Source organism: Sylvia atricapilla, chromosome 13, assembly GCF_009819655.1.
Source record: "Sylvia atricapilla isolate bSylAtr1 chromosome 13, bSylAtr1.pri, whole genome shotgun sequence".
NCBI lineage: Eukaryota > Metazoa > Chordata > Aves > Passeriformes > Sylviidae > Sylvia > Sylvia atricapilla.
Window position 1 is genome coordinate 13413060 of NC_089152.1, and position 25551 is coordinate 13438610.

Sequence of the window (25551 nt, forward strand, 5' to 3'; positions counted from 1 at the left end):
GAGAACAGTAACTCAGATCCTCACAAATTCGTTGTTATACAGTAGCTGATACTCCTTTTTGTTTTGGATATTCACATTGTACACAGACTGCAAAGCCATTTCTCTATCCCTAAAATGAAACACATATGCCTGAGAATTGTGAGGATCTTTGCCAAATGATAAATATTTTCCAGGAAACAATGCTTCCAGAAACAGTGGTAACTATATCACAATCAGATGAAGTGATGCTCAGTTTCTGTGAGTTTTGTTTACCACAGTGTTTAAGTATGAATTACAAATTAAATTCTTCCCCACAGCTTAAAACCTTTTTTTTTTCTATTAAGTATAAAGGGTTTTTTTATCTTGCTGTACACCAAGTGATATGTCAAGCTATAACAGGAAGTTTACATTGTCATCTTTGTATCAGCAACAATCTTATACAGATGTGTGCCACCTGGCTGCCTATTCTCATAGACACTTGCCTTCAGGACATTGGAAACGTGAGGCAAAAAGCATCAACATTTAGAGCATTTGGCTCTGGTTGATAGCAGACAAAAGCCTAACTAGCTTCCTATCAAACCACGGCACTCTTCCATAACAAAAGAGAAGCCCACAAAGTTTGTTCTAATGCTTACCATCCCCCAAATATTTTACCTTCATATGGTTTTTTAGAGGATCCATAAGATTGAAATGTATATTACATTTCGGACAAGCCCGTGGAAAAGGTCCTCCATTTTTAATAGTGCTGGATGCAGCATTTGTCCCTGTAAAATTTAAAACATATAAAGACTCAGAATTCACAAGCAGAATACTCAGTTTAGCAGGAGTGGTGCATTCTAGCAAAATATGCTATTTCATATGATAACTATTACCATCAATGAAGCTGTAGTTAACCATAAGCAACGCTTTACAAGCATATTTTAACAACTCTTCCTTTTTCCCAAACTGACTTGGGGTTTGCTCTGTTTGATACAGACTGATGAACAAATTCCACAAAATCTTACCAACAAACAAGGAAAAAATGTGAGGAGATGAAGGCAGCATGACAGGTAGAAAGCATTCTTTCTGTGCAGTCCCAGTCCACTCCATCCTGAATAGGATGGATTTTTGATGGTTTTGTTTCACAGTCTTTTCAAAAAAAGCCTGTTTTCTGCCACGACCTGATCATCATCACTACAGGGTTCAGATAACTGGTTTTGGAAAGGAATTTCACCATTTGGTTCTTAATGATGAGGCTATTTCTCTCTGGGGATTTGTTGGAATCTAGGCTTATTCAAATGCATTATTTCTGTTAAGCAAAGGTGTCTTCAGAGAATCTAGAGAATAAATCCTCTAATAATTACTCCCAGTAATTAAAGGAAATAATGCTTCTCTTATCAACATAAATGATTAATAGATTTTGAGCAAAAGAGAGACATTAAAGCTTTGCATTAGTTTAAACTTTAATGAATAAGCTTTGACAGTTTCTCCAAACTGTCAAAAAACATCAGAGCAAGAACCACATTTCCAGATGAAATTCTCTTGCATTCCCAAGTCCTTCACAGATCTGGAGGACTCCATACTAAGTAAGCAGTTTTGAAGTTAAACACAGGAAACAACATCTCAACAGTAGAGTCAACTGTTCCCTGCCAGGACTATGAATAAAAACAAAAACATAAATACAAAGGAATAAGTGTATGAGTTAAGAGATGATCGTGCAACAGTGTTATACACTTTTACACAAAAATAGTCCTGCCTAGACCATAAACAAACAGTAATTTTCCTTAAGATAACAGTTTTGCAAGGAATCATTATTAAGCAGAAAGTCCTTCACAGGACTGGATGGCCATATAAAAGATGTACCACAAAACAGTGCTGCAACTCTTCACTATTACAGCTCATAAAACATTTTGACACATCACAGCTAAGTGCAAACTAAGTTGAAGAAAACCAGTTCTGCAGCAAAATCTTGTGTTCTGCAGTGCTTCAGTGCTGGATTCTGTGACAGATCAGAAATTGCTATGCCAGCATGGGATGGCTTCGAGACAAACTCAGCAAAATAAGGCGCTCCGTGAATATGATCTACTACTTTTTTACTGAATTTAGCAAGATGCTTCTGTTATCTTTTTTTATTATAGGCTGCAGCACAGTATCTATTTCACCCAAAAGAGGGTGGAGGAGTTTTTTTGCTTCAATGTTCATGTTATAGCCACATCCTTCTGGTTGCTGGAAAGAGCAAGCGAGCTCTAAACAGGACATGCAAAAAACCCAAATCTTGAAATGATTCCAAACAATCATTTTAACATTACAGAAGAGAGGATATCTTGGAAATGTCTCAAAGTCAAGAATAAATCCTTGCCTACTGCTATCACTAGAAAGCACCTTTTGGCTCAGGACAAAAATGCACCTAAGAGTTAACACTGAAACACCAAGCTAGCTCTCTTCTTGCAGGGAAGGAAAAATCTTTCCAATAATATCCTTTGTTTGAAGTAGACTTTCTCCCCTCCCACTACTATTTAAAACTATATCAGAAACACTGCTGATAAAAAAAAAGGGGAGGAAACTGCAAAACACACTTTGCAACTTTTTAGCCAAAGTACAGAACCACAAAAAAAATTAGGTTTGGCCTTGGGAGGTGGTTTTGTGCAACTTCCCACTCAAAGCAAGTCTAATCTTATGCTCAGAGCTACGACCAGTCAACTTCTAAATATCTCCAAGGACAGGGATTCCACAATCTAATTTGTTACTGCTTTACCTGGCATTACTAAAATTATTTTTTTCCTTCATGTAATCTGAATTAGTTAATAAATTCAGAATTAATTAAATAGAATTAAGTCAAGAATTCTTTCAATCTTGATTTTCTGGTTGCTTGTGTTTTGAAGTTTCAACCCCCTACTCCCTTCTTTGACATAGAAAATCTGAACTAAGAGAATGAGGTCAGGGGCATTTAATTTTATCATCTGTCTTCCAATGAGCAATTATTGCTCCACAGAATTCCAACCTACTCACTAAAAAATAAAGGTCTAAAATTTGAATAGGTAATAACCTCAGATAAATTAATTTTTAAAGGTATATAAATCCTTGCATAGACTAGCTATTTTTATTTTACAGCATAAGAACAGTCTTTTATAATAACTTACTTACAGTTATTTACTTACACTGCCTTAAGAGCATTAAAACCACTGACCAACTGAAACACTACAGATGTTTCCTGATGTGTTAGCTCTTTCCATGACACAGAGGCAGGACTGCCAGCTAGACTGCTCCATCTTCCTACCGTTTGAAGATCCATTCTGTGCCTGTGTAACTGTTGGACAGTTACCTGCAAGTGAAACAGCCAAGTTGCTTCTAGCACCAACCTCATGGTGCTTGGCCTGTTTTGGAGTTACACTGTTGCCTTCAGAAGTAGCAAGAAGTTCAGATACAAAACCACTCTCATTTAGACCTACAGCACTTTAAATTAAAGAAATTTAAATTAAATTTAAATTAAAGAAACTTAAATTAAAGTTCCCATAGTAATTATAACACATGAGTGATGACTGCAATTTAGAGTCCACACATAGCAGTTTTAAGATTTTCCTAAGCTAAGGAGTTGAGAAAACAATATCCAACTCAGACTGAAGGCCCGGGCCAGTGAAGCAGGAAAGGGTAAACACAAGAGATACTGAGCAACCTCTGAAACCCCAGTAAATCACACTATGGCCACCTGAATTCACTTGGCCTACTTTTCACATCTTGACCCACTCTAAACTGAGACAAGGTGAGTTCACAGTAATAAAATTAAGCTAAGCAGCTGCTTTCTGCAATGCCCACTTTTTAGAACAAGCTCTGTGCTTCTGATGAAAAACACCTCTCCTTTTTTTCTGGTTCTGTGTTATGCTGTTCTGGTTTATTATATAACTCTGTAAACTTCAGTTTGCATGAAAAATTAAGAGAGTGTTGTAACTTCTAATGAACAGGCACAGCACATCTATCTGCTCTCTTCTTCTGAAAGAATATTACAGGTCCTTATGGTTTGCAGTATTTCTTCAGACGAAAATCATTAAAAATAAACAAACAAATCCCCCCCAAAACCAAAAAACCTCACAACAAAACAAAAACTAACAAAAAAAAAACCCCAAAAAACCCCAAACAAAAAAACAAAATAAAAAACAACATGAAACAAACAAAAAAAATCCAAAAAACCTTACCAAAAAAAACCTCAAAATACCCCACCAAAAATAAAAATCCCCCAACAACTTCGAAATTGGGAGGTTCAGTGGCTGATGAACATGCCCATAAACACTCAGCTCCATCTTGGCAGAAACCCATGTCTCTCACTGAGATCTTTGACGATATGAACTCAAGACAGAAATCACTTCTCAAGCAGAGCCGAAAGACACAGCTACAAACCAGCAAGTCTGAACTGCCAGCACAGGTCTTGTAAATCTCCCAAAATGACAGACTACAAATAATCTTAAAACTGTAATAAAGTATGTCAAAGGCTTCAGTTCTGGACACAATGATCTAAGCTAAGGACATTCTGATATCCCCTCCACCGCAACAGCATAGCTGCTCAAATGATTTCTCAGGGTGTAATAAGCAGCTCAACATGGGATACCTTGTGTCAAAACAAATTACTCAAACTTCTGAGAAGAAACAAAACAGCCCTCTGGCACCCATAGCTGTGTTTACTCAGTAGGAACTATCTAAACTTAGCCAACAGTCTGCAGAATCTCCCATTCAATGCACATAGGCAGACCCCCAGCAGGAAATGGTGATAAACATCTTGGAGAATTTGCCACACTGTGCCTCATGCATGGGAAAATACAATTCACTTGCTATACAGATACCCAAACATCCTAACATTCCTCTTTGTACTATACCTTTCCTTCTTTTTGACATAAATAAATATTAGGCTCAAATGCCTCACTCTATGCATTGTCTGCCTAAGGTTCATTCATTCACACAGTCATAAAATGATCAGGTTATTAATTAGATGCTACAACTTCCTAGGGGGTTTTAATTCACTTATACTCACCATGTTAGGTATATGAGCTGCTCACACTGACAGATGTCCTGCTCAGCAAAAGCTTCCAAAGAGCTGGTATGACCTCAGCATACCCCTGTATCACTGAGGCCAATTGAGCATCTAGCCATCAACATACAGCAGAAACTGCTGCTGCTGTGTATTGAACTATGTGTTGCTGTGCAGCGAGGGCCAGGGAAAAGACACAAGGTGTGACTGAGTTTGCAAGGGTCTTCAGTGAAGTATTTTATGACTGCAGAAAACCCAACTTGGAAACAAGGACTATTTTCATATGTTATAAAAACTGTTTATAATTCCAATTTTAAAAACCTAATGCATCTGTGTTAAAAATTTTGAAGAATTTTATATATTTACAAAGGTGAGCAGTCTTAGTCTGTACAACTCTGATTAGTAAATTCTCTCTCAGAAGAACTATAATAATACTAGGAGAATACACATAGGTCTGCATTTTCATTCTGTTGTTTGTTCACATAAAAATTAGGCCTATTTTGAAAACTAATTACACCAACTTCAAAATATTAAATAATATCTTCCTGGTATAAATTAGATTATAGTTCTTATGAAAATACCTATCTCAACTGGAGTGGGGACACAAGAATTCCTTGAACCACACATGTTCCAGGCTAGTTTGTCCAATTCTCTACAGAGCAGGTCACAGGGACTCCGAGTACACAGGAGAGCAGGGAAAAGCAGCAGCCAAACAATTCTTATTTGGTCACTTTGTGCTAGTAGTGAACTTTCCCATAGCTATCACCCAGGTGTTGGCTATGCTCATACACACAACATTGCTGTGTGCCTCATCCATGCTGGCAAGGAAAGGAGCAAAGTATACTGGCTGCAGCACCACCACCCTGCTGACAGGTTTTTGAGCACACAACGCCACTGTAAAAACCTTAATGCTGCTCTGTGCCCCTGTGCTGGAAGGACTAATTTTATAAATGATGGAAAAAAGACATTAGAAATAGTAACCTGGAATAAAAGCACCAAATGTACTGTGATAAGAGAATAGGCACATGAGAGCCAAATTGCTTCAGGCCTCTTAGTGCAGTCCTGCACCAACACCTCTTATAATCTGGAGCTATGGATTCATGGATGCAGTCCAGGCAACTCCACACAAGTCGTTCAGCCACAGCAACTTCTCGTTCCTCCAGGTGGGTGAACTTTGTGGGAGAACATTCTCACAATATTCTCAGCAAGTTACATTTTACCTACATCCCCAGTGCCATCCCACCTGCACGGAGGAGTTACCAATGCTGTTTGCAGGAACACCATCACCTACTCAGCAGCCTAAGAAGACACTTGGTTACTGTCCATAAGCAACCTGCCATTTCCTTGCCTAGACCTCAGAAATAAATATGAATGCTACACTAAGCTAAAAAATGTCTTTCATGATCCACATGCATAAGTTTTATTGTCCTGCAGAGTATCAAAAGCCAATTCCCAAAAGGATTCTGCTTTTAAATACCATATTCCAGAATGCCTTGTGCCTACAGTGCTATATATGAACTAGGGAAGCAAAGTACCAACACAGGCAAGCAGGCTTTGGCATACATGAACATGAATTTAAACTCATTACATGGCCTCACCAAGTAAGCAAAACCACAGAATACACACACTTCCTTTCTGCAAAGTGAAATGTATCTTAAATTAGCCTTCTGTGTAAAAAATATTAATGTTTCAACCCACAATAACAAAACTTTTAACTTTCAAAACCTATTGTCATCCTGCAGAAAAGACTAATTATGGCACATTTTAAATGCTTTGAATTGCAATTCTCAGTGCTTTTATGCATTTCATTTTTTCTCAGAGACTAATAGAAGTAATTTTAAAGTAAGCAAGCCTCCAAAGTTAAAAAAACCAAACTCACAAACAATTAAACTTTAATACCTCTCCTTTGCAGAGCAAGGGCTGGAATTTTGAACCATTTGCAAAAAACAAACCATTTCCTTACTTGACAAAAAGCTATTCGAGACAAGAATGAGACCAACAGAATGGCTGTACACAAACAAAACACACTGCAAACCCTTCACTGCTACATTTCTGGAGTGAATACCTAAACTAAAAATGCAAAATCATCACATGAAGCAGAGCAAACTCTCTATCCCTCTGTCCTATGTAACTCCTTAGTGTGACCAGTCAGGCCATTCACTGTGTTTAACCTGCTTCCTCAGGGAAGGATCAGAAGTCATTGTCACCCACAACTGATAGACAAAATAATGGGGTTCTGGTCAGTTATTACAAAAGTACAATCCTTCAAAAAGGAGAAGGGAAGCCCCAAGTTATAGGCTTCTTAAGACTGAATACACCACATGCTTCAAATCTACTTCATCTACTGTAATACACGCACATACACAAAAGGTGCTTTTTGGCTTCTTTTAGGTAGATTAACTACTGAAAAGCTAGTTTAAAAAAAGGGAATTGTTGTCAATTTACATACTCTCCCTTCCCCTCCAGGAATGCTCCTTCTGATCCATCTATTCCAACTCCTGCATAAAGAGTCAGAAAACCCAGATCATCATCACAGGGAATCCATCCAGCAGACTCAGTTCTTCAAGTACTGTTCACAGCCCCTCTTTTGCCAACAGCCTTTTCCTAATCCCACTGGCCAAAGAGTGATGAGTATACTGAAAACAAACCTTTACCTGTCAGTAATGATACAGTGGATCTTAGCAATGCTTTTTCGCATCTGAAAAGCACTGAAAAGTAACGTCTGGCAACACAAGACTCCAAAGTTTATTTCATTAAACATTATACACTTTTATGTACAGGGGAAGACAAAAGTAGTTATACTATAGTAGAGAAATCCTATTTAAAGTTATAACCCAAAGATCTGCACTGGAATTAAATGACATTAGGTTGTTTCTTTCTCTTATCGACTACTACAGTTATACCCACCTGTGACATTCACTGCTGGCCCAGTCTGGTACTGTGGAACTCCCGAGTTCTGTCTCACACCAAACAGTATACCAGATGTATTATCTGGTGCATCTGGTGGAGAATCCATAATATAATCCTAATAAGATATTTTCAAGAGGGAAAAGAAATTTGAGGTTTAATATTTTTTTTACTTGCAGGCTTCAAAGGGTTTATTTTAAAAACATATGATTGCTTAAAAGTACTCAGAAGTACTCAGCTGAAAATCAAGTTCATTACAATCTCCCAAAAATAGTTTCTTTTGACATTTTAATAGGGTTGAAAGTCTCATGAGTGCTTGCTAGTTTTTATACCTGTGTATTCAGAATAGTAAAAACAATCCTAATATTGACCTGGGAAAGACCATTTAACGAAACATCACTAATCTGTTCAAATTGCTAATTGTAAATGCTTTTGATCAAAAGTCTGATGATGTTTCAAATTATACTTGATTGTTTTTCAAAAAAACCAAACACTTTATTCTGTCAACCTAAACTCAGGCATTTCCCTGTTACTCCTCCATAACATCTTGCTGCATCTTAAAAGATCAAGAACCAGAACTCAAAAGCAGCACAACCTTGTAGCAATTAGAAGCTTCTCAAAGCAAGATGGTATTAAGATCAAATTCTCCTAAGTGATCAAGCTTTAATGGAAGTAAGAGGCATCTACAGCATCTTGACTGGGAAGGGCACTAATTCCTCATATCATCAAGGAGTTTTTTTCTTTTATGTAGAGTAACTTTGGAAGAATTTCTGAAAATAATATAATCAAACCCTCTTTTCAAAGCCCAGATAACCTAAAAGTTGGTTCATGTTTCCCTGCATCTTGGTAAATCAAGTTTTGTGCATCTCCAAGTACAAGAATTATTTTACCCTTCAGTTTAAAAGGTCTGCCCTTTAATACATATAACCTAAACAATTAAATAGTCCACATTTCAGGTCTCGAGCACTGAAAACTGTTAAAACAAAACAGTTCCACTGATCTATAACAGTAGTAACAGTTCCACTGTTTGTAACAGGTAACATTTGGAGGAAAAAAACCCATGAAATTTAGTTCTCTTTACAAATATTCAAAGTTAATAGGGTGAGGTAAGAGAAACATTTTTCGAGATTCATCAATACTGGTCACATTTTAACAGGCCATTCATCCAAGCAAAATCTGAAACATTAAATATTTTCAGGAATAGCAATAAGCAGTTCAGAAAAAACATAGTAAGAGTTAAGCTTAATTTTAACACTAAGATAGAAATGGAAAAGTATTGGCAGTTTCACCTCTGAATAATTCAAATGGTTACACTTCATCAAGCAGTACTGTGAAACAAAAAATTGACAAAAGTAGACCTATCTTCCTAAAATAATTTTAAAAACCCAACAAATTTTAAAACCCATTAATATACATACAGAGACCTTGCCATCAGCGTATCCATCAGACAAAGGCTAAAAATATGTTTTGCTGAAATGACCAAGCTCACAAACTGCTTCCTATTCACAATTGTGCTACTTACTTGAAAATATCCCTGTGGAAGTTACCACATCTTAAACTACCACCATATAAACCAAACTTAATGGAAAGAAATCTAAAGGAGCACAAGTACATAAACAGGTATGCTAATCTGGTTTAGGACTCCTAAATACCACAACAGAAAGGAAGATGCTGCTCCCCCATCCTGCCTTTTACTGTACATCTCCTGAAATGAAGACCCTTCAGGACCTCAATAGAGAGTCACTCTTCTGGTGAGTTACCCAATCCACTCTAACCAAATCAAAGACATGTTCAGGAGTAGCTGTGGAAATAGTTACTGAATTGCTGTGCTGTATTTGCTACAAGTAACAGCTACACCAGCTGCAGTGACAATAGAGCAGGTGTTACTGCATTCACAACAGGTGCAGAAGAGCCAGTGAAGGGACAGCAAAGCACCTCAGCCTGCAGGCCACACCTCAAGTACAACTAAACTTGGGATAAGGCTGTGGCAGGCTCTGAGTGCAGAGCCCTGTGCACACCATTGATATGTGAAATGTGACCAGTACAGCTACATAACTGCATCTCTTACTAGTCTGTGATTTCATTGCTTTATGTCCTGCCAATATTCGAATTTTCAGCAAGATCATAATTTGGTTATTTTGATAGCATGGATACATCTCCCCAGTACATACTAAATACATCCAGCAAGCAAGCAAAAAAAAAAAAAAAAAAAAAAAACAAAAAAACAAAAAAAAAAAAAAAAAACAAACCCAGACATTGAAAACTTCACCACCTAATTTTCAGGAAGTCCTTTTCTGTTGACAGGTATTATTTTAATGGAATTTGGCTCTTTATATACAAACCCCCCAACATTGTCTAATGCTTTAGAAAACAAAAATGTTAAAAAAACCCAAACAAAATAGCTTCATCACATTGATGAAACAAAAAATAAATCAAACTAACACGTATAGGTGCTCTCACATGCAGAAAGGCAAAACCCTTCATCTTTCTAAGTTCATTTCCTAGGGTTCAAGTGAAAAGAACTATTACACCACTACTTTTAGTTTCTAAGAGACTAGTGACAGTATTGGGCATCCTAGATTTTCAACTGCGGAAGCTTGTATGGCAATTGGTAACTAAACCCACCCTGAAAAATTACAGTGCATAGTATTGGAGCTTTGATCTCTCAAAATTACCTAGGAACAACCAGAACATGAGTCACACTGACTGAGGAAAGTGCCTAACAAGTAAGGGAAAGACATAATTGGCTGTGGCTTAGTGGAGAGAAACCTGAGCACTGAATTACGGAATTGTCACTGCTAAGGACAAACTGTTCTTAAACAACAGGGCAGTCCTATGCTATAAAGCACAACAGCAGCTCTGACTGAATTAAAATTGCTCTAAACTATATGACTGAAATAAAAATCAACTCTGAACTTCTGGAACTGCACAGCAGTAGTACAGTAATAACACAAGAAATAGACTGACTTAGGAAGTCAGCAAATCAAGCTTATGATTTGAAAGGAGCATTTCAATGATAAAACTGAAATACCAAACATTGACAAGAGGCAAATTATAAAACTGATGAGAAATTGAGGAGATATGTATTTCAGCCCAGGAGGCAATCAAAAGCAATCAGTTCCCACAGAAAAAAATCCTTTGACATCCTGAGATTAAAAAATATTGCACTGTATTTAGAATGCAAACGCTGAAGGATGTTCAGCTAAAAAGGGGTCCTCTGTCATTGTCTAGAGATACTTCACAGTGATCTTCACAACATGGTATTTTCAAAGGTAACTTTCAACACTTGGAGGCTGAAGATCCAAATGTCAAATGCTTCCCAGGAAAACTTATTTGAAGCTTTTGCCACTTAGGAAGAATCAAGTTGGAAAGAAAGAGAACACAAAATGCCACAGAAAGCCCAAGGCAGGAAATCGTCACTACAGAACAGCAGCCCCCAGTGAAATAAACAATAGATGGGGCAGCTGAAGAATCTGAAAACCCTGAGGAGCTCCTGAACAAAGAAAATTCGAACTAAGGACATGAGCCAAATTACAGGTAATACACATACAACACTAAGAACAGCAAATGACATCAAGTGGCAGGAGTGATTAAAAATCACAGAGCTTTGCCCAAGACACTAAATTACAGTACCTCTCTAAAAAAACTCCTCCTTCCTCCAGAAAAAGTGTAACATCAAGTGGTAATATCAAAATAAACAAGAAAACAAATTCTAGATCATGCTGAAACTGAAAATACAGTTCTGAATCTACAAAAGTTAAGCTGACAAGATGGAAGATTCACCATGTCTTAAGCAAAGAAAAAAAACATAATTAGAGAACTCCTCTTAAAGGTACTCAAGAATTTTTTAACATCCAAAGAACAGGATGTTACATTTAAGACAGCTCAAAAAATTAAGGGCTCATGAAAACCATGATCAAAATGTTAACACTGTAAAGAAACTGTAACTTCAACAAACAGTGGCAGCTTTAAGAGACCACAGACTCTGCATTAGATATCCCAGATAAGGATGCATTACTTTCTAAAACAAGTCAGTCTAACCTAGAACAGACAGAACTGATTATACATGGTTAGAGAACCTTTTCCATGTCCTGTTTCAGGTTGCAACTTCTTCAAACTCTACTCTGCCATGGAAAAACAACCTGCAGATTTTAACAAAATAACACTATAAATACTTCACTAAAGTCTCATCTGTAATATAAAAAAACTCAATTAATGAGAAAGCATGCAGAGTGCACTTCTTTTTGTGAAATGTCTCTCTTGAAAGGAAATCACTGTCTTGATGAGTTCCATCCAGATTACGTATACTCCATGGAAATGTTCCGCTTTCCTATCTCTGTTTACTCTGAGGTTTTGTCATAGAAACAATGTAGAAGCCCCTATCAGCTTTGTCTGTCAAAACAAAAGCATGAGCATGTGTGAGGGAAGTAAAGGAGAGGACTTTCTTTTGCAGTAAAGATTCTGTAGGACATACTAGCACACCTTTAGAGGACTTAGTAAAGCACACTGTCATCACTAAAGTTATACAAAACTTCACAGACTTGAATTGTGTATACATCATGTAAAGTAGCAAATCTTTCTGTATTAATCTGTCCTACTTCATAAAGAAATATTTAAGAGGGCTAAAGAAGGAACCTACAGATATCCTACTGATATCTGGACTTGAAATTCTGTAATTTCTTGGGCCTTCTTAATAGTGACAGACTAATTTAGCTAACCTGATTCACCAGACACACACACAATTTCTCTCTGAAAACTATCAATCAACTGCTGAAGACTCAAAATTGGAAAGTATTTTTGCTACTGAATTTGCTGAAGATTCAGCTAGCCAGCTGATAGGCAATGATTACATTGCTTTGTTTTAATTCTGCTTGTTTTAAAATAAAACCTCTCACCAGCAACTATTTAGGCACAAGTCTTAAGAAGAATACCCAATTCCAATCCTCATGTTTTAATGGCCTAATTAACTCTGTTCATTCAGACTGATTGCCCTCCTCAGCAAATGGAGCATCCATTAGGCTGCATGATGTATATTTTACTAACAACTAAAATAACCTCAGGTATGTGTATTTGCATGGACAATGGAGATGCTGCATACTGTCAGGCTTCATTCTAACCTGACAATAGCAGCTAATATGGTCTGAACAGTTTCAGTGGAAATTATTTTCAGTGAAGCTATTGCATCATAGCTTACCTCATCCAAATATGGAATTTTAATCCTCATGCTTTCTCTCTCACGTATGTCCAACAGATAAGGCAACAAAACAGCATCTAACTCAACTCCCTCATGACAACATTTTGGGGTTCTGTGGCAACCCAGGAAAGTCTGAGATACATGACGAACGTGCACAATTCCCTTAGGCTCTTCAAGCAAAACAATTATGTTGCCAAATTGCTTCACCTGCTGATCACACAACTTTTGGTTGCTTAAACCTCTTTACCATACTATGGTAAACCTCTTTACCATACATACAACGCTTTCATTCATGTGCCACATGAATGAACAACCAAAACCCACTAAGGAACTACTACTACAGCATTCTCTTAAGAATCAAAAATCCCAAGGCAAGACACTGTAAAAAGCAGGTGGAAAACCCACAAAGTTGCTTTACAGACTAAATGCAAGCTACTTAAAAATCAAATTAATTTATCAATGCAGATGATTCATCTCTGAGCAAAGAAATCTGCAAAACTTAGAGAATGAGTTTTTAACATTTCTCCACAGAATATTAAGAATCTAAACAGTACTAATTTCTCTAGTGTCCAGGATTTTCACTTAATGCCATTTTACTCTTACTAAAGCTATCATCTTTGAATCTTCAAAATCAGTATTTCCAAACATATATTTTTAATCTACCAGTGCAAGGTTATGGTCCTAAAATCTTTACAGTTTACATAATGCTAGTTTATAATGTAGTCCAGATCTTTAAAGCACTAGACTAAGTCATGTGAACTAACTAATAGAACTACCTAATGTTCTTCATTAATTTATTCAAATGTGATTATACCTCTTATGTTTCAAATGAATAAAGATTTACCTGGTTGAGTATTACAGGCTGTGCTGTTGCAGTAGTCTCTGGCATGGATACAGTTTGAGCCACTACAGGAACTGTGATATTTCTTGATACTGGCTGCGTTGTCACAGGAATGGTTACAGGTCTGCTAACTGGCTGTGCTATTCCAGAACTTGACCCAGGCATCTGCTGTGTTGACAAACATCCAGCACCTGGTCTCTGCAGTGTCAGTGTAGTTCCTGAAACATTCACTGTCACAGCCAAGGACTGAATTACGGCCGAGCTGTTCCCAGGTCTGGGCACAGTCTCAAAGGCTGACGGGGCAGGCACAGCGCCGGGGCTGGAGGCAGGTGGCACGTAATGCTGACTCTCAGACTTGAATGTAGTGACCGGACCTGTTGCAAAGGATTCCAAAGTTATCTTTATGTAATTTTGCAGTCAAATGTTTCATAAGTGTTGTGGATTTTTTTTTGTTGTTGTTTATTACCATATTAGGACAATAAAGTACCTCTACTGGGTGCACCATTCTGTATCCCCCTTCGTGATGAGCTGAGGTTGACTCTGTTCAATATATCTGTCAAAAGTTACATTTATCTTAATTGCAAATAAATTAATAGATTCATTGCTTTTGAAATTTAAAGGCTTCATTCATATACACTAATTAAGCCAATTAGGATTTGCTATAAATTAAAATATTATTTCTAAAACAAAAACCTGGCAAAACCAAGTGCAATTTGTACAAATTAGGATATGTTCTTCCACTCCTCTTTCATTAAGCTAGTTCACTTAAGAATTTCAATGTTTATTTTCTTGGAGACAACACACACGTAAGAGTACAAACAACAACAACATAAAAGGACATGGCATTAACATTTCAATTTGATGATGATAGTGCATTCATTTACATCTCTTTCTCACATGTACGTAATCTTTCCCAAATACTAGAACTGCTTTACATTAAAGGAAGCATATTCTCTAGACCACTAACGACACAATTTGCTTCTGTATTAGCAAAATACAGCACTTACAAACTGGATTTTAGACCTCATGATATCCATTTTCCAATGTGAAGGAAAATCAATACATCAGTAACCGAAAGAGTTATATTAGAACTGCATTACAAGAGCACTGATTTTCCTACATATCCTACACAGTGCTCAGTGTTCAGAGTTCTAGCTCAGCAGGAGCACATGCAATTTCTTAAACTATGTTTACTCCCTAACTAATGCCACTGATATTCTCCATGACCTTTAATGTCTTAGTCTGGGATTTCTGACCATTTCAGAAAGTTTCATTATTCATCAAATCAAAATACTCTTCTACTCCCAGATTTTTAGTTCCATTAGTGCTGCTGAGAAGTTGCTCGGTCGGACCTGTGTAAAAATGCACATGAAATTAGATTGATTCTCCAATATCTAACCCACAAAGCTTGAAGTAAGTTCTCAAACCAGGGTCAAATTACATCAGGTTCTCAAACAATAGATCTCAGAGTATCTACACATTATATTTAATAACCTTAAGGTCATTTCCGCCAACAATAGCTCATTAGTATACATTTCTCCAGTTGATAAATATATCTAAAAACAGTAGAGCTGAGAAGATCACAGCTTTCAACCTGCCACTTGCATTTAGATCACACTAATAAAAAAGCAGCTGCAGGCAACAGATTTAAACAGGTTTGCATTTTTTAAGATATGACAAAATTTGATCCAGTAATAGTAATACTATTTTTACTTCAACACAACAGTAACCACAAACAAGGATTAAATTATTTTGGTATTTAGCTGAATATATATATTTTGTGAGTGTTAACAAATTTATATCTCATACATGAATTTCAGAGTGAAATTGAACTAAAGCATCACCTATCTACGAAAGAAAAGCTTTTCTAAAAGTTATGTCTCACAAAGCATAGTCAAGACATCTGATGTGCACACCTTCTAAAGTACAACATAGATTTCATTGCACTTAAAAACAACATTTCAGGAAGCCAGTTAATTGAAATTATAAACTACATTTATGACTCAACTGATTCATCATAGACATGACATGCACCTTCCCCTCTTCCACCCAAGTGTTACCTGTTCTGTATAGGTAAAACAGCACCGAAGCACAAGCCTGCTGACATGCAGAGTAACATTTTAAAACTGTAACAACTTACATAATGAAACTTTGTATCATTATGAAACAAAAAGCAAGAATAATAAGCAGTAACTGTAGAAAAAATGAGCAGTTGCAGAAAAAGGTAAAGAACAAAGTGTGAACAACTTTTCATCTCAGCCAAAATAATCCTCCAGTACATCAGGAGAGACACTTGATACTAGTCAACTCTCTAACAGGTCAAAGTTGGGGTTTTAACTATTTCCTTCAAGTTTTCCATACAGTCTGTACAAAAACTAGTAACTGTACTGTCAGAAAAAGGTTAAGAAAATGCAATGCATTGTAGAAACTGTACCTTTCAGAAAAATTAAGACTGATACATGAGTTGCTATCTGTCATCAATTTTCCATCTGATCAGGTGCAAACTAAACAGTGATAAGCAAAGCTGAGCTTACGGTATCTTGCCTATCACCAATAACAAACTGAAGCCTGACTACTGCCAGGTAGTACTACTTACAAGCCAGAGAAGAACTGAGGTCATTCTTCCATAGCTGTTTTTGATAGTGAAGTAGAAGATTAAAAAGAGAAAGGTTGAGGAAAGGAAAGGAAAAAAGATAAAGTAACAAGTTATACCATAAGTGATTTTACTTGTGTCAGGACCAAGTATGGACTAAGGATAAGAAGAAAACATTTTAAGTCTCTATCTTTTACCAATGTTCTTGAAGTTCACAGAATCATACCAAAATTACAGTTTTCACCTGAATTATTTCTATCCTTTGACTACAAAAAAATCCCGAGGCTACAACAACTGCAATCAAACTTGGCATGCTTGTTATTCCAACACATGCTGGTGCCTTGATAGTTGTTCTGTGCCATGACCTACTGCCAATGACCAACAGTAATCCAGAGGTCTCTGGACCTTCCAGAAAACAGAAAGGGGTCTTTTCAGACATTCTAGGTGTTTGTAACTGCAGAAAACTTACAGTGATTTTAAAATATTCTTCAATTTTTTCAGAATATCCAGAGTATTTTTAAAATATTCACTCTCAAAACTATTTTCTGGTGAGAGTACTTAGATTCAGTATTCTTTTCATATTTAAAACCATTTTTCCACTTTTTTAACCTTGTGTAAGAAACCTTAAACTTAACATCCTAGTGAGCAAAAATGTAATAGATGCAAGATGAAAGTATTGTGAACTGAAATGACTGAACAGCTAATAACAACTCTGAAACCCATGCGGCAGTGTGACAGACAGCCTGGTGTAACATCTTGTCTTCAGATCCTTCACTGCAAATCATACACCTCCAGAAATTACTATGGAAATCTTGGATACAAGCATTAGCAGAGATGAGGCAGAAACTGTGAGGAATAAACCTCACCAGGCAAAGTCTTGGATATGTGACTGCTAGGGAGACCTCAGGTCATAGCTCTTAAAATTGACTACAAGATGAATACAGACAAAAAGAAGTTTCATTACTTAAGTTAATTAAAATAACAACAAAAAAATGTTCTTCTTTACTTACCTGCCAAAGCCCAAGCACAGGACAAACACAGAATCCTGACACATCTCCCGTCATCACAACCACCTAACCTCACTCCCTGCACTGCCTGTATTCAGGAGAAAACTAAGCAAGTTGATGAAAAAATTCTCTTTATTTCAAAAAGGATGGGTAAATTTATCAATAAAAATCTCCTACTTCACAGACAGGCTTTCAGTATTTTCATATTAATCACTTTCCAGATTGTGCTTTTATTATAGACACTTAAGACAGTTTCCTTGGTTTTGTAAGAAAGATGTGAACATATGAAAGAACATATGAAATGAGGGGTGGTGAAAAAAAAAGGATTGTAACAGGAAGACTTATATTCATGCAGATTCTTTTAGTAGGGAGACACTCTCAAATATATAACTAAATATTAACTATACTGTAAGCAACTGCATGCATGATTCCAGCTTTTAAACTGTTGCTAATGGTAAAACCTTCAAATATCCTTTTTCTGATAACCTCAGAGATTTAAGGTTAGAGGCAACCAGAGCTGTGCATAACCTGGGGTTTAAGACAGAATTTCTTACAAATTCTGATTTTCAGTAAGACAGAGACATACAGCTTTAAGATGTGGAATTTCTTAAGGTGTACTATTAAGAATTCTATACTTTAGAAATTTAGAAGTTTAAGTATAAAGATAAAGTTTAGAATAAAGAAGTTTACCTTCCTATACCTTGAAAAATCTGTTTTAAATTATGGCAAAGTGTTGTCTTACATGTAGTAGCTGGCTTTGAGCTGGAGATCTCCCCAACAAAGATTGGCTCATCATCATCGTCCTCATCATCCTCTTCCACTTCTCTCACTCTCTTTTGCCAGGGTTCTAGCTCCTCTTCTTCACATTCCATAAATAATTCTGCCATCTTGAGACTAGACAGTAAAAAAAAAAAACAAAAACCACACATACCAAAACATTCAGTATTTTCATGAAGCACTTCACTGTTCAGTAAGAAATACTGCAGTTGTCAATAATTCCCATAGAATGGTCTCCCTCCCTCCATGTTCTTCACATGGAGATCAAACATGATCTGATACAGGAGACCTTCGAAGATTGATGCCACATCTCCACTCTGACACTTACATGCAAGCTCATCTTTGCTATTAAAGACAAAAGACCAAAGGCATCCTCCACAGAATTTAAGCCATTTTTGTATAAAACACCAGTAACTATCAGGGGAAGCCCCTGACACCAAAGTGAAAGGGATCTTCAAAAAACTACTCCTATTCAGGTAAGTGATTCACTCACTGATTAATTCACATCTTTTAACCTAATTGTTTTATTTCAGTGCTATAATTTGACCAAGCTTTCACTGACTTCTTTTTTTCCTGGGAAGAAAGCTGGCTTAATGAGTTCCTGCCCTGCTCCTACACTGCCTCCTCAGTTGTGCCAGCACAACTTTGCACAGAACTATGGTGTGAAACAGGGCAGGTTAAAAATAACCTGGCCTAGTAACAGTTTTATCAGCACAACTGTTGGGACAAAAATCTGTAACCTGAACAATCAAAATTACAGTAAGGGGTAATGGATTGGCTTAGAGGAGATGTGCAGGAACAGCTCCTCCAAATGGTCTCCATTGCCAAAGGAAACATCTACATCCATTCTTAGAGCACAAATAGCTTCCAAATTTTTAGCTTCTTTAACTACATTAACACACATAGTGTATTCTAGGAATTCTACTAACAGTTGCTCTTAAAGACAAAACCAACAGTGAAACCCTCCCTCACTCTGCTCAAATATTTCCCAGTGGTGGTGCAGTGTAAGAAAAGTAAACCTACTGACAATAGACTTTATCTTCCCCATTTTTTAATATGTAAAAGCATATATTCATGTTTATGCACACATCTCCTTAAATCGTAGTCCATGGAACTGAGAAGTCCACAACTCCAATGCAAAGCTGTACTGAAAGTGTTGAAATTAGTATCATAAAGTAAAGCATCAAAATCGTGAACAAGTTCTTTAAAACATTTTAAAGATAACATCATACTGCATATCAAGATACTGCAGTAAAATGCAACTGCCCATCTAAAACTAAGCATAGCCATGGAAGTTCATTAGGCAGGCACAAATAACCAAAAACCTGCAAGAATACAAGTCTCTGGAACACTATTATAGTTACTAGCAAAGTGATGAACTAATAACCTGATTCAGGACAGACTGAAAAATGAGAGTTCATTGCCCAAAACACCAATACATTTCTGATAAAGTAACTGCTTTAAAAACTATTTTAGCCATCTTTATCGTGGCAGTTAGATTTTAAAATACCTAACTTTATTAAAAGTCAGTTGTATTTATAACCTCCTTTTTTAAGTTAGGATTAAAAAGCAGTCACATAGAAACAACAAAAAATGATATAATCGTAGTAAATGTATGAAGAGTGTAACAGCTGTAGTGAATACAGCAGACTGATCGGTAGGAGAGCACCATAAGGATGGACAGAAATTGGCACTACAGAAAATCATGAAAGATGCAGCCACAATGAGACTTAAGAGTGACTGAAAATCCAGTTATTTCAAATGGGAATTTGTCTGTTCCACTGTTAAACTCAAGTGAGCCTTCCAATACTCAAAACTTCCTTGGATTGGCTTCCTTGGATTAACTAATATGAAACTGGTAGTGAACTTAAAGAGGGAGGACATTTACATTAACCAGAAATTTTTCAGACCAGCCTTCTCATCTTTCCATAATAGAATCACAGAAGATTCTGAGTTGGAAGGATCCCACAAAGATCACAGTGTCCAACGCTTAGTCCTACACATGACATCCCCAATAATACCACCACCCACGTGGCTGAGAGCAACACTCTTCTGAAAACTCTAACTCTGTTACAGACTTCCAGAGAGCAACTCCCTGGAATAGAGAGCAAAACTCTTTTGGAGCTGTAAGGCTTGGTGGTGTAACCATTTCCCTCAGGAGCCTACTCCAGGGTCCAAACACTCTCTGGGTGAAGAATCTTTTCCCAATACCTAATCTAAATCTCACCTGACACAACTTCAAACCACTTCCTTGAGTGCTGTCACTGGTCACCACAGAGATCAGTGTCTGCCCGTCCTCTTCCCCTCAGTCTCCTCCAGGCTGAACAGACCAAGTGACCCCAGCCACTCCTCGCATGGCTTTCATCTGTTACTCAAGTAATTTTTCCCCCCACTTTAAAAGCTGCATTTCAAATGCCCAGAGAAATGATCTTATTTACAACACGGATCAGACGATGGATTTCATGTTGTATTTCTCAGATAATGTCCCATACACACAACTTTGCACCACATTAGCTGATGAAGGGTGTGCAATCCACAGCGCCACCAGGACTGGGAACAATTGGATTTTAATTGAGGGCCGTATTTGTTTAGTAGCGAAGAAACAATGACCAAGCTGAAACTGCACCTGAAAATTATAAAACAACCAAAGCGTAAACCAACTTCCCTCAAACACAAACCTCAGCAGCCAACGCTGCCCTCTGTGCCATGAGCAGGCACAAGCTCCGCCTAGAGAAGGGCAATATCGGCGGTGCCAGCCCGCCAAGCGGCTCACGCCGCCGAGCCGCGGCGGTGCCAGGCCGTGGGAGCAGCCGAGTCCCGAGGGCCGCCGAGCAGCTGCCGCTCCAGCCCGACCGCCCCGCGTCCCGCCCCCCGCGCCGGGCCACCGCCGGCACTCGCCTCGGGCTGCGGGCTGCGGTTTGGGCGAGGCCCGCACGGCAGAGCCGCGGCCGGCGGGAAGGAGGCCGAGCCGCCGCCAGCACCGCTGGTGCTGTAAACGCCCGGGGCCCACGGAGGGCCCCACGCGGCCAGCGGCGGGAGGAGCGAGCCCTGCCCGGGCCGCCCTCGAGGGCAGAACCGTCCGGTGCCAGCGGCGCCCGCGGGCGGGTCGCAGGAGCCCTCGCAGCGCGGGGGCCCCTCTCGGGGCCGCCGGGCCGCGCTCCGACCTAAGATGGCGCCGGTCTCCCCGGCGACAATCCCCCCGCGCCCGTCCCCGCTGAGCGCCGCTCCCGCCGCCCAGGGAGCGCGGCAGGGCGGCCCGGGGGCACGGAGCGGGCTGACCTTACCGTGCTGCGCGTCCCTAGAGGCCGCGGTGGGGCGGCCGCTCCCTGCCGCTCGGGCCGGCGGGGGATGGGGCAGCGCCGGCTGAGGCGCCTCGCTCACCTCGCCGGGGCGCGGCGCCACCTCAGCGCCGCCGCCGCCGGGGGAACGCGGGAGGGAGGCGGGGGCGGCCGCGGCCACGCGCGCTGCCTGACGGGAACCGCGGGTCGGACACATCGCGATGCCCGCGATCGGGGCGGGGCCAGGGCGGGGCGGGGCCGGCGCCATGTGCTGGGCCTCACACCCCGGGACGGCGTCGCCGCCGTGCGCCGGGCCCCGCAGCCCGTTATAACATCGCCGCCGTGCGCCGGTCCTCACAGCCTGTTCTAACATCGCCGTCACGTGTTGGGCCTTACAGCCTGTTATAACATGGCCGCCGTGTGCTGGGCCTCACACCCCGGGATGGCATCACCGCCGTGCGTCGGGCCTCATAGACCGGTACCAGCAGCTGCTGCTGGTTTTGAGCCTCATGACCCAGTACAACCCTGCTGCTGTGAGCCAGGCCTCATGCCCAGCAGCCACAGCCCAGAGAGCTGACTGCTCACTGCTTTGGTGAGAGCACACAGAACCACTGCCATGCTGTTAAGGAAACTAGCCAGTATCAACAGAGGCTTGGAACTGAACAGGTCTAGAGCAGCCCTGCCAAGAAGGAGTTGGAAGTGCTGGTGGATTCAGGGCTTAACATGCACTGTCCGTGATCAGTTAAAGCCCAGAAAGCCAAATGTAGCCTGGGCCGCATCCAAAGCAGCATGGGCAGCATGGGAGGGAGGGGATTCTGCCGCTCCACTGGGGTGAGGCTCCACCTCGAGTGCTACATCTGTTTCTGGCATCCCACGCAGGAAGGACACTGACCTGTTGGAGCAAGTCCACAGAAGGCCACCAAACTGACCAGAGGTAGAGGCCTTTCCTATGAGGAAAGGCTTGAGAGATTTGGGATTGTTCAGCCTGGAAAAGGCAGGATTTCAGAGTAACCTAATTGCAGCATTTCAGTACCTCAATGAAACTTACAGGAAAGAAGAGGAAACTGTTTACCATGAGCATGCAGTGACAGGGCAAGGGGAAATGGGTTCAAATTGAAAGAGAGTAGGTTTGGATTAGAGAGTAGGTTTGGATTGGGTATTAGGGAAAAAGTTCTTTACTGTGAGGATGGTGAAGCTCTGGAATGGGTTGCCCAGGGAAATGTGACTACCCCATCTCTGGATATGTTCAAAGCCCACCTAGATGGGGCTGTGAGCAACTTGGTCTCTGCTCACAGCAGGAGGTTTGGAACTGGATGGTCTTTTAGATCCCTTCCAACCCAAACCATCTAAGATTATATGTTCTCCTACTTAGAAACCACTGTGGCTGTGACATTCGCACCACTTGAGCTGGGACTGAAGCCCCTTCGCAGCTGCACCTCTCACACAGACCAGATTTCCTTACCAGCTCGGCCACAGGTTTTACCACAGGTTTTACATAGCAATGTCTCAGATGTCCCAATCCTTAATTTAATCGTGATGTAGTGACCAAATCATAAAATAGCAGCTCGAGCAGGGTACCTCTCAGAAGGGTTTTTATAGCCTCACAGTCTAAGGGCAGGAAAGTCTGGGGTCGTTGGCTCCTGCCGCGTCTGTATGTGTCCCTCACCTGTCCGGGCCGCAGGTCCCCGGGCTCTTTGTTGTGCAGAGGGTCGGCAGTTCATGACTTCCTGCCGGAGCTCTCCTGCCCGCCCAGAGCTGAGCCTGCAGCTCGAACTGCAGCTGCCCCCGGAGCCTCCAGCACCGAACGGGCTTTTCACAAAGGCGTCCCGGACGAGCCCCAGGGCCCAGCGCGGTTCGGCTCAGCGGGACCCCGGGCGCAGGCCCCGCTCGCTGAGCCGGCGGTGCGGCCGCGGGGCAAGGGGGAGCGGGCCGGCCTTTCCCCGCGGGGCAAGGGGGAGCGGGCCGGCCTTTCCCCGCGGGGCAAGGGGGAGCGGGCCGGCCTTTCCCCGCGGGGAAAGGGGGAGCGGGCCGGCCTTTCCCCGCGGGGCAAGGGGGAGCGGGCCGGCCTTTCCCCGCGGGGCAAGGGGGAGCGGGCCGGCCTTTCCCTGCGGGGCAAGGGGGAGCGGGCCGGCCTTTCCCCGCGGGGCAAGGGGGAGCGGGCCGGCCTTTCCCCGCGGGGCAAGGGGGAGCGGGCCGGCCTTTCCCCGCGGGGCAAGGGGAGCGGGCCGGCCTTTCCCCGCGGGGAAATGAGGAGCGGGCCGGCCTTTCCCCGCGGGGCAAGGGGGAGCGGGCCGGCCTTTCCCCGCGGGGCAGCCAGCGCCGGGAACTGCCCACAGCCCGGCGGCCAAACAAAGCCAGGGACAGCTGCACCCAGCGTTGACATCGGAGAATATAGCAGGCAGCGTGCTGCTGGAGTCAGTGGAGCAGCACAGATACTAAATGCTGTTCAGACTGAAGGTTGGTTGTGCACCTGTGTTCTCATTTACCCGCTGGGTTAAATATCAGTCAAATACATGATCAACTCTTCTAGAGCTTTATTGAGTAAAGCATTCCCATTACTTTCAGTGGGATGTCGCAGAACTGCTGGACACAGCCTTACCTGGGCCGTGGAGTCACAGCTGCTGGAGAAAACAGCCCTGGAGCACAGCACTGCCGAGAGCTGCGGTTTCACTCGCCTCAGAATTTGCATATGAAAATCTCTCAATCTAAAGGTGACCAAGTAATGCAGTTTTCTCATGCCTTTTTGTCTATAGTGCGGTCTCAACCTGGCCAACAACTGAGAATGCTCCCGAATTTGAATGTAGGGGGTTTTTTTCAGTTTTTTTGTCCGTTATACACTAATTTTAAAAGCTCCAAAAAGAAGGGAAAAAAAAAACAACAAACCACCAACCCAGACCTAACCAACCAAAAAATTTCCCAACCAACCAACCAAAAGTTAAAAACAAACAAACAAAAACACCAAAATACCAAAACAAAACTAACCAACCAAAACAAACTGAAAAAAACCCAAACAAAAAACCAACCAAACAAAAAGCTACCCCCCCAAAAAAAAACCAAACAAAAAAACCCCCACCAAAGTATGATCCTTTACTGAAATATGAAAATATTTTTGGTTTTTTGAAGACAAATAATAGGAGAGTACTTAAACATGTATTCTATACCTCAACTCTTTCAGCCCATACTTCTCACAAGTTATTGTTGGAGTATCTGCAATAGCTGCATTCAGAAATACACAGTTTATTTAGTGTAAATTCTCTCTCAGATATAGGTATTTTTTCAGATCAATATGTGAGGTGTCTGTCTCCTTGTGAGCTTATGGAAAATATTCTATTCATTTTAACTAATATCTTTAGCCTTGAGATGCTTCCAGAGTAGTTTGGAACCTCAGAGAAATGAAGAAAAAAACCTCATTAGTAATTAAATAATTGCTGCTTTGTGATTATGTCATTATATCATTCAGTTATTACAGTTTAGTAGTTAAACAATTACTGAACTATGCCCTTCTGCCAAAGAAGGATGAAAAATGAGAGAAAGACATATTATTATTATTACGCAGAAAATGGAGCGAAAGTATGGGAACCACAGTGGAACTTACTCCAATCAGAAGTGACCAGGAAATAGTCCATTTACTTGAAAAGTATTTTCAACTACTAATTTACCTACTGAGAAATCATTGTAGGTGTTTATGTTCCTTCGAAGATAAACATAAAGAGAATATGAAGATTACAAGGTAAAATATTGAAAAATTGTGAAATAACAAAACCCCAATCTACTCTGTACATTTTTGTAATTACATTTGTGCATTCCATTGCATACTGTCTGCTCTGCAAAGCCCTAAGTCCTCAGACAAGTTTGTGTGAATGTCTCAAACCATCCCACAAAGACTTAGGAGCAAAACAGAGTTTATCAAGTGAGAATTAATAAGCATTCATAACTCTGAAATACAAATTAATAAAGGATAGTATATAGTCCCCATAAT

At 40.4% G+C, this 25551-nt stretch overlaps 1 protein-coding gene across 5 annotated transcripts in view; it reads right to left on the reverse strand.

The window, feature by feature from the left end:
* Nucleotides 1-21705, reverse strand: part of ZNF280D (zinc finger protein 280D) — a 45800-nt gene extending 24095 nt beyond the window's left edge. The window contains exons 1-6 of one of the 5 annotated variants that reach the window (XM_066328502.1): nt 21579-21705; nt 18260-18411; nt 14405-14470; nt 13921-14291; nt 7883-8000; nt 634-743 (exon numbers count right to left, since the gene is read on the reverse strand). In XM_066328502.1, the coding sequence (XP_066184599.1) occupies nt 634-743; nt 7883-8000; nt 13921-14291; nt 14405-14470; nt 18260-18404 (810 nt within the window). In that variant the 5' untranslated portion in view covers nt 18405-18411; nt 21579-21705. Of the gene's footprint in view, nt 1-633; nt 744-7882; nt 8001-13920; nt 14292-14404; nt 14471-18259; nt 18609-21578 lie in introns of those variants that run through there. The other 4 variants (XR_010744638.1, XM_066328499.1, XM_066328504.1 and 1 more) reach the window with 4 other exon arrangements.
* Nucleotides 21706-25551: the final 3846 nt, after the last annotated feature.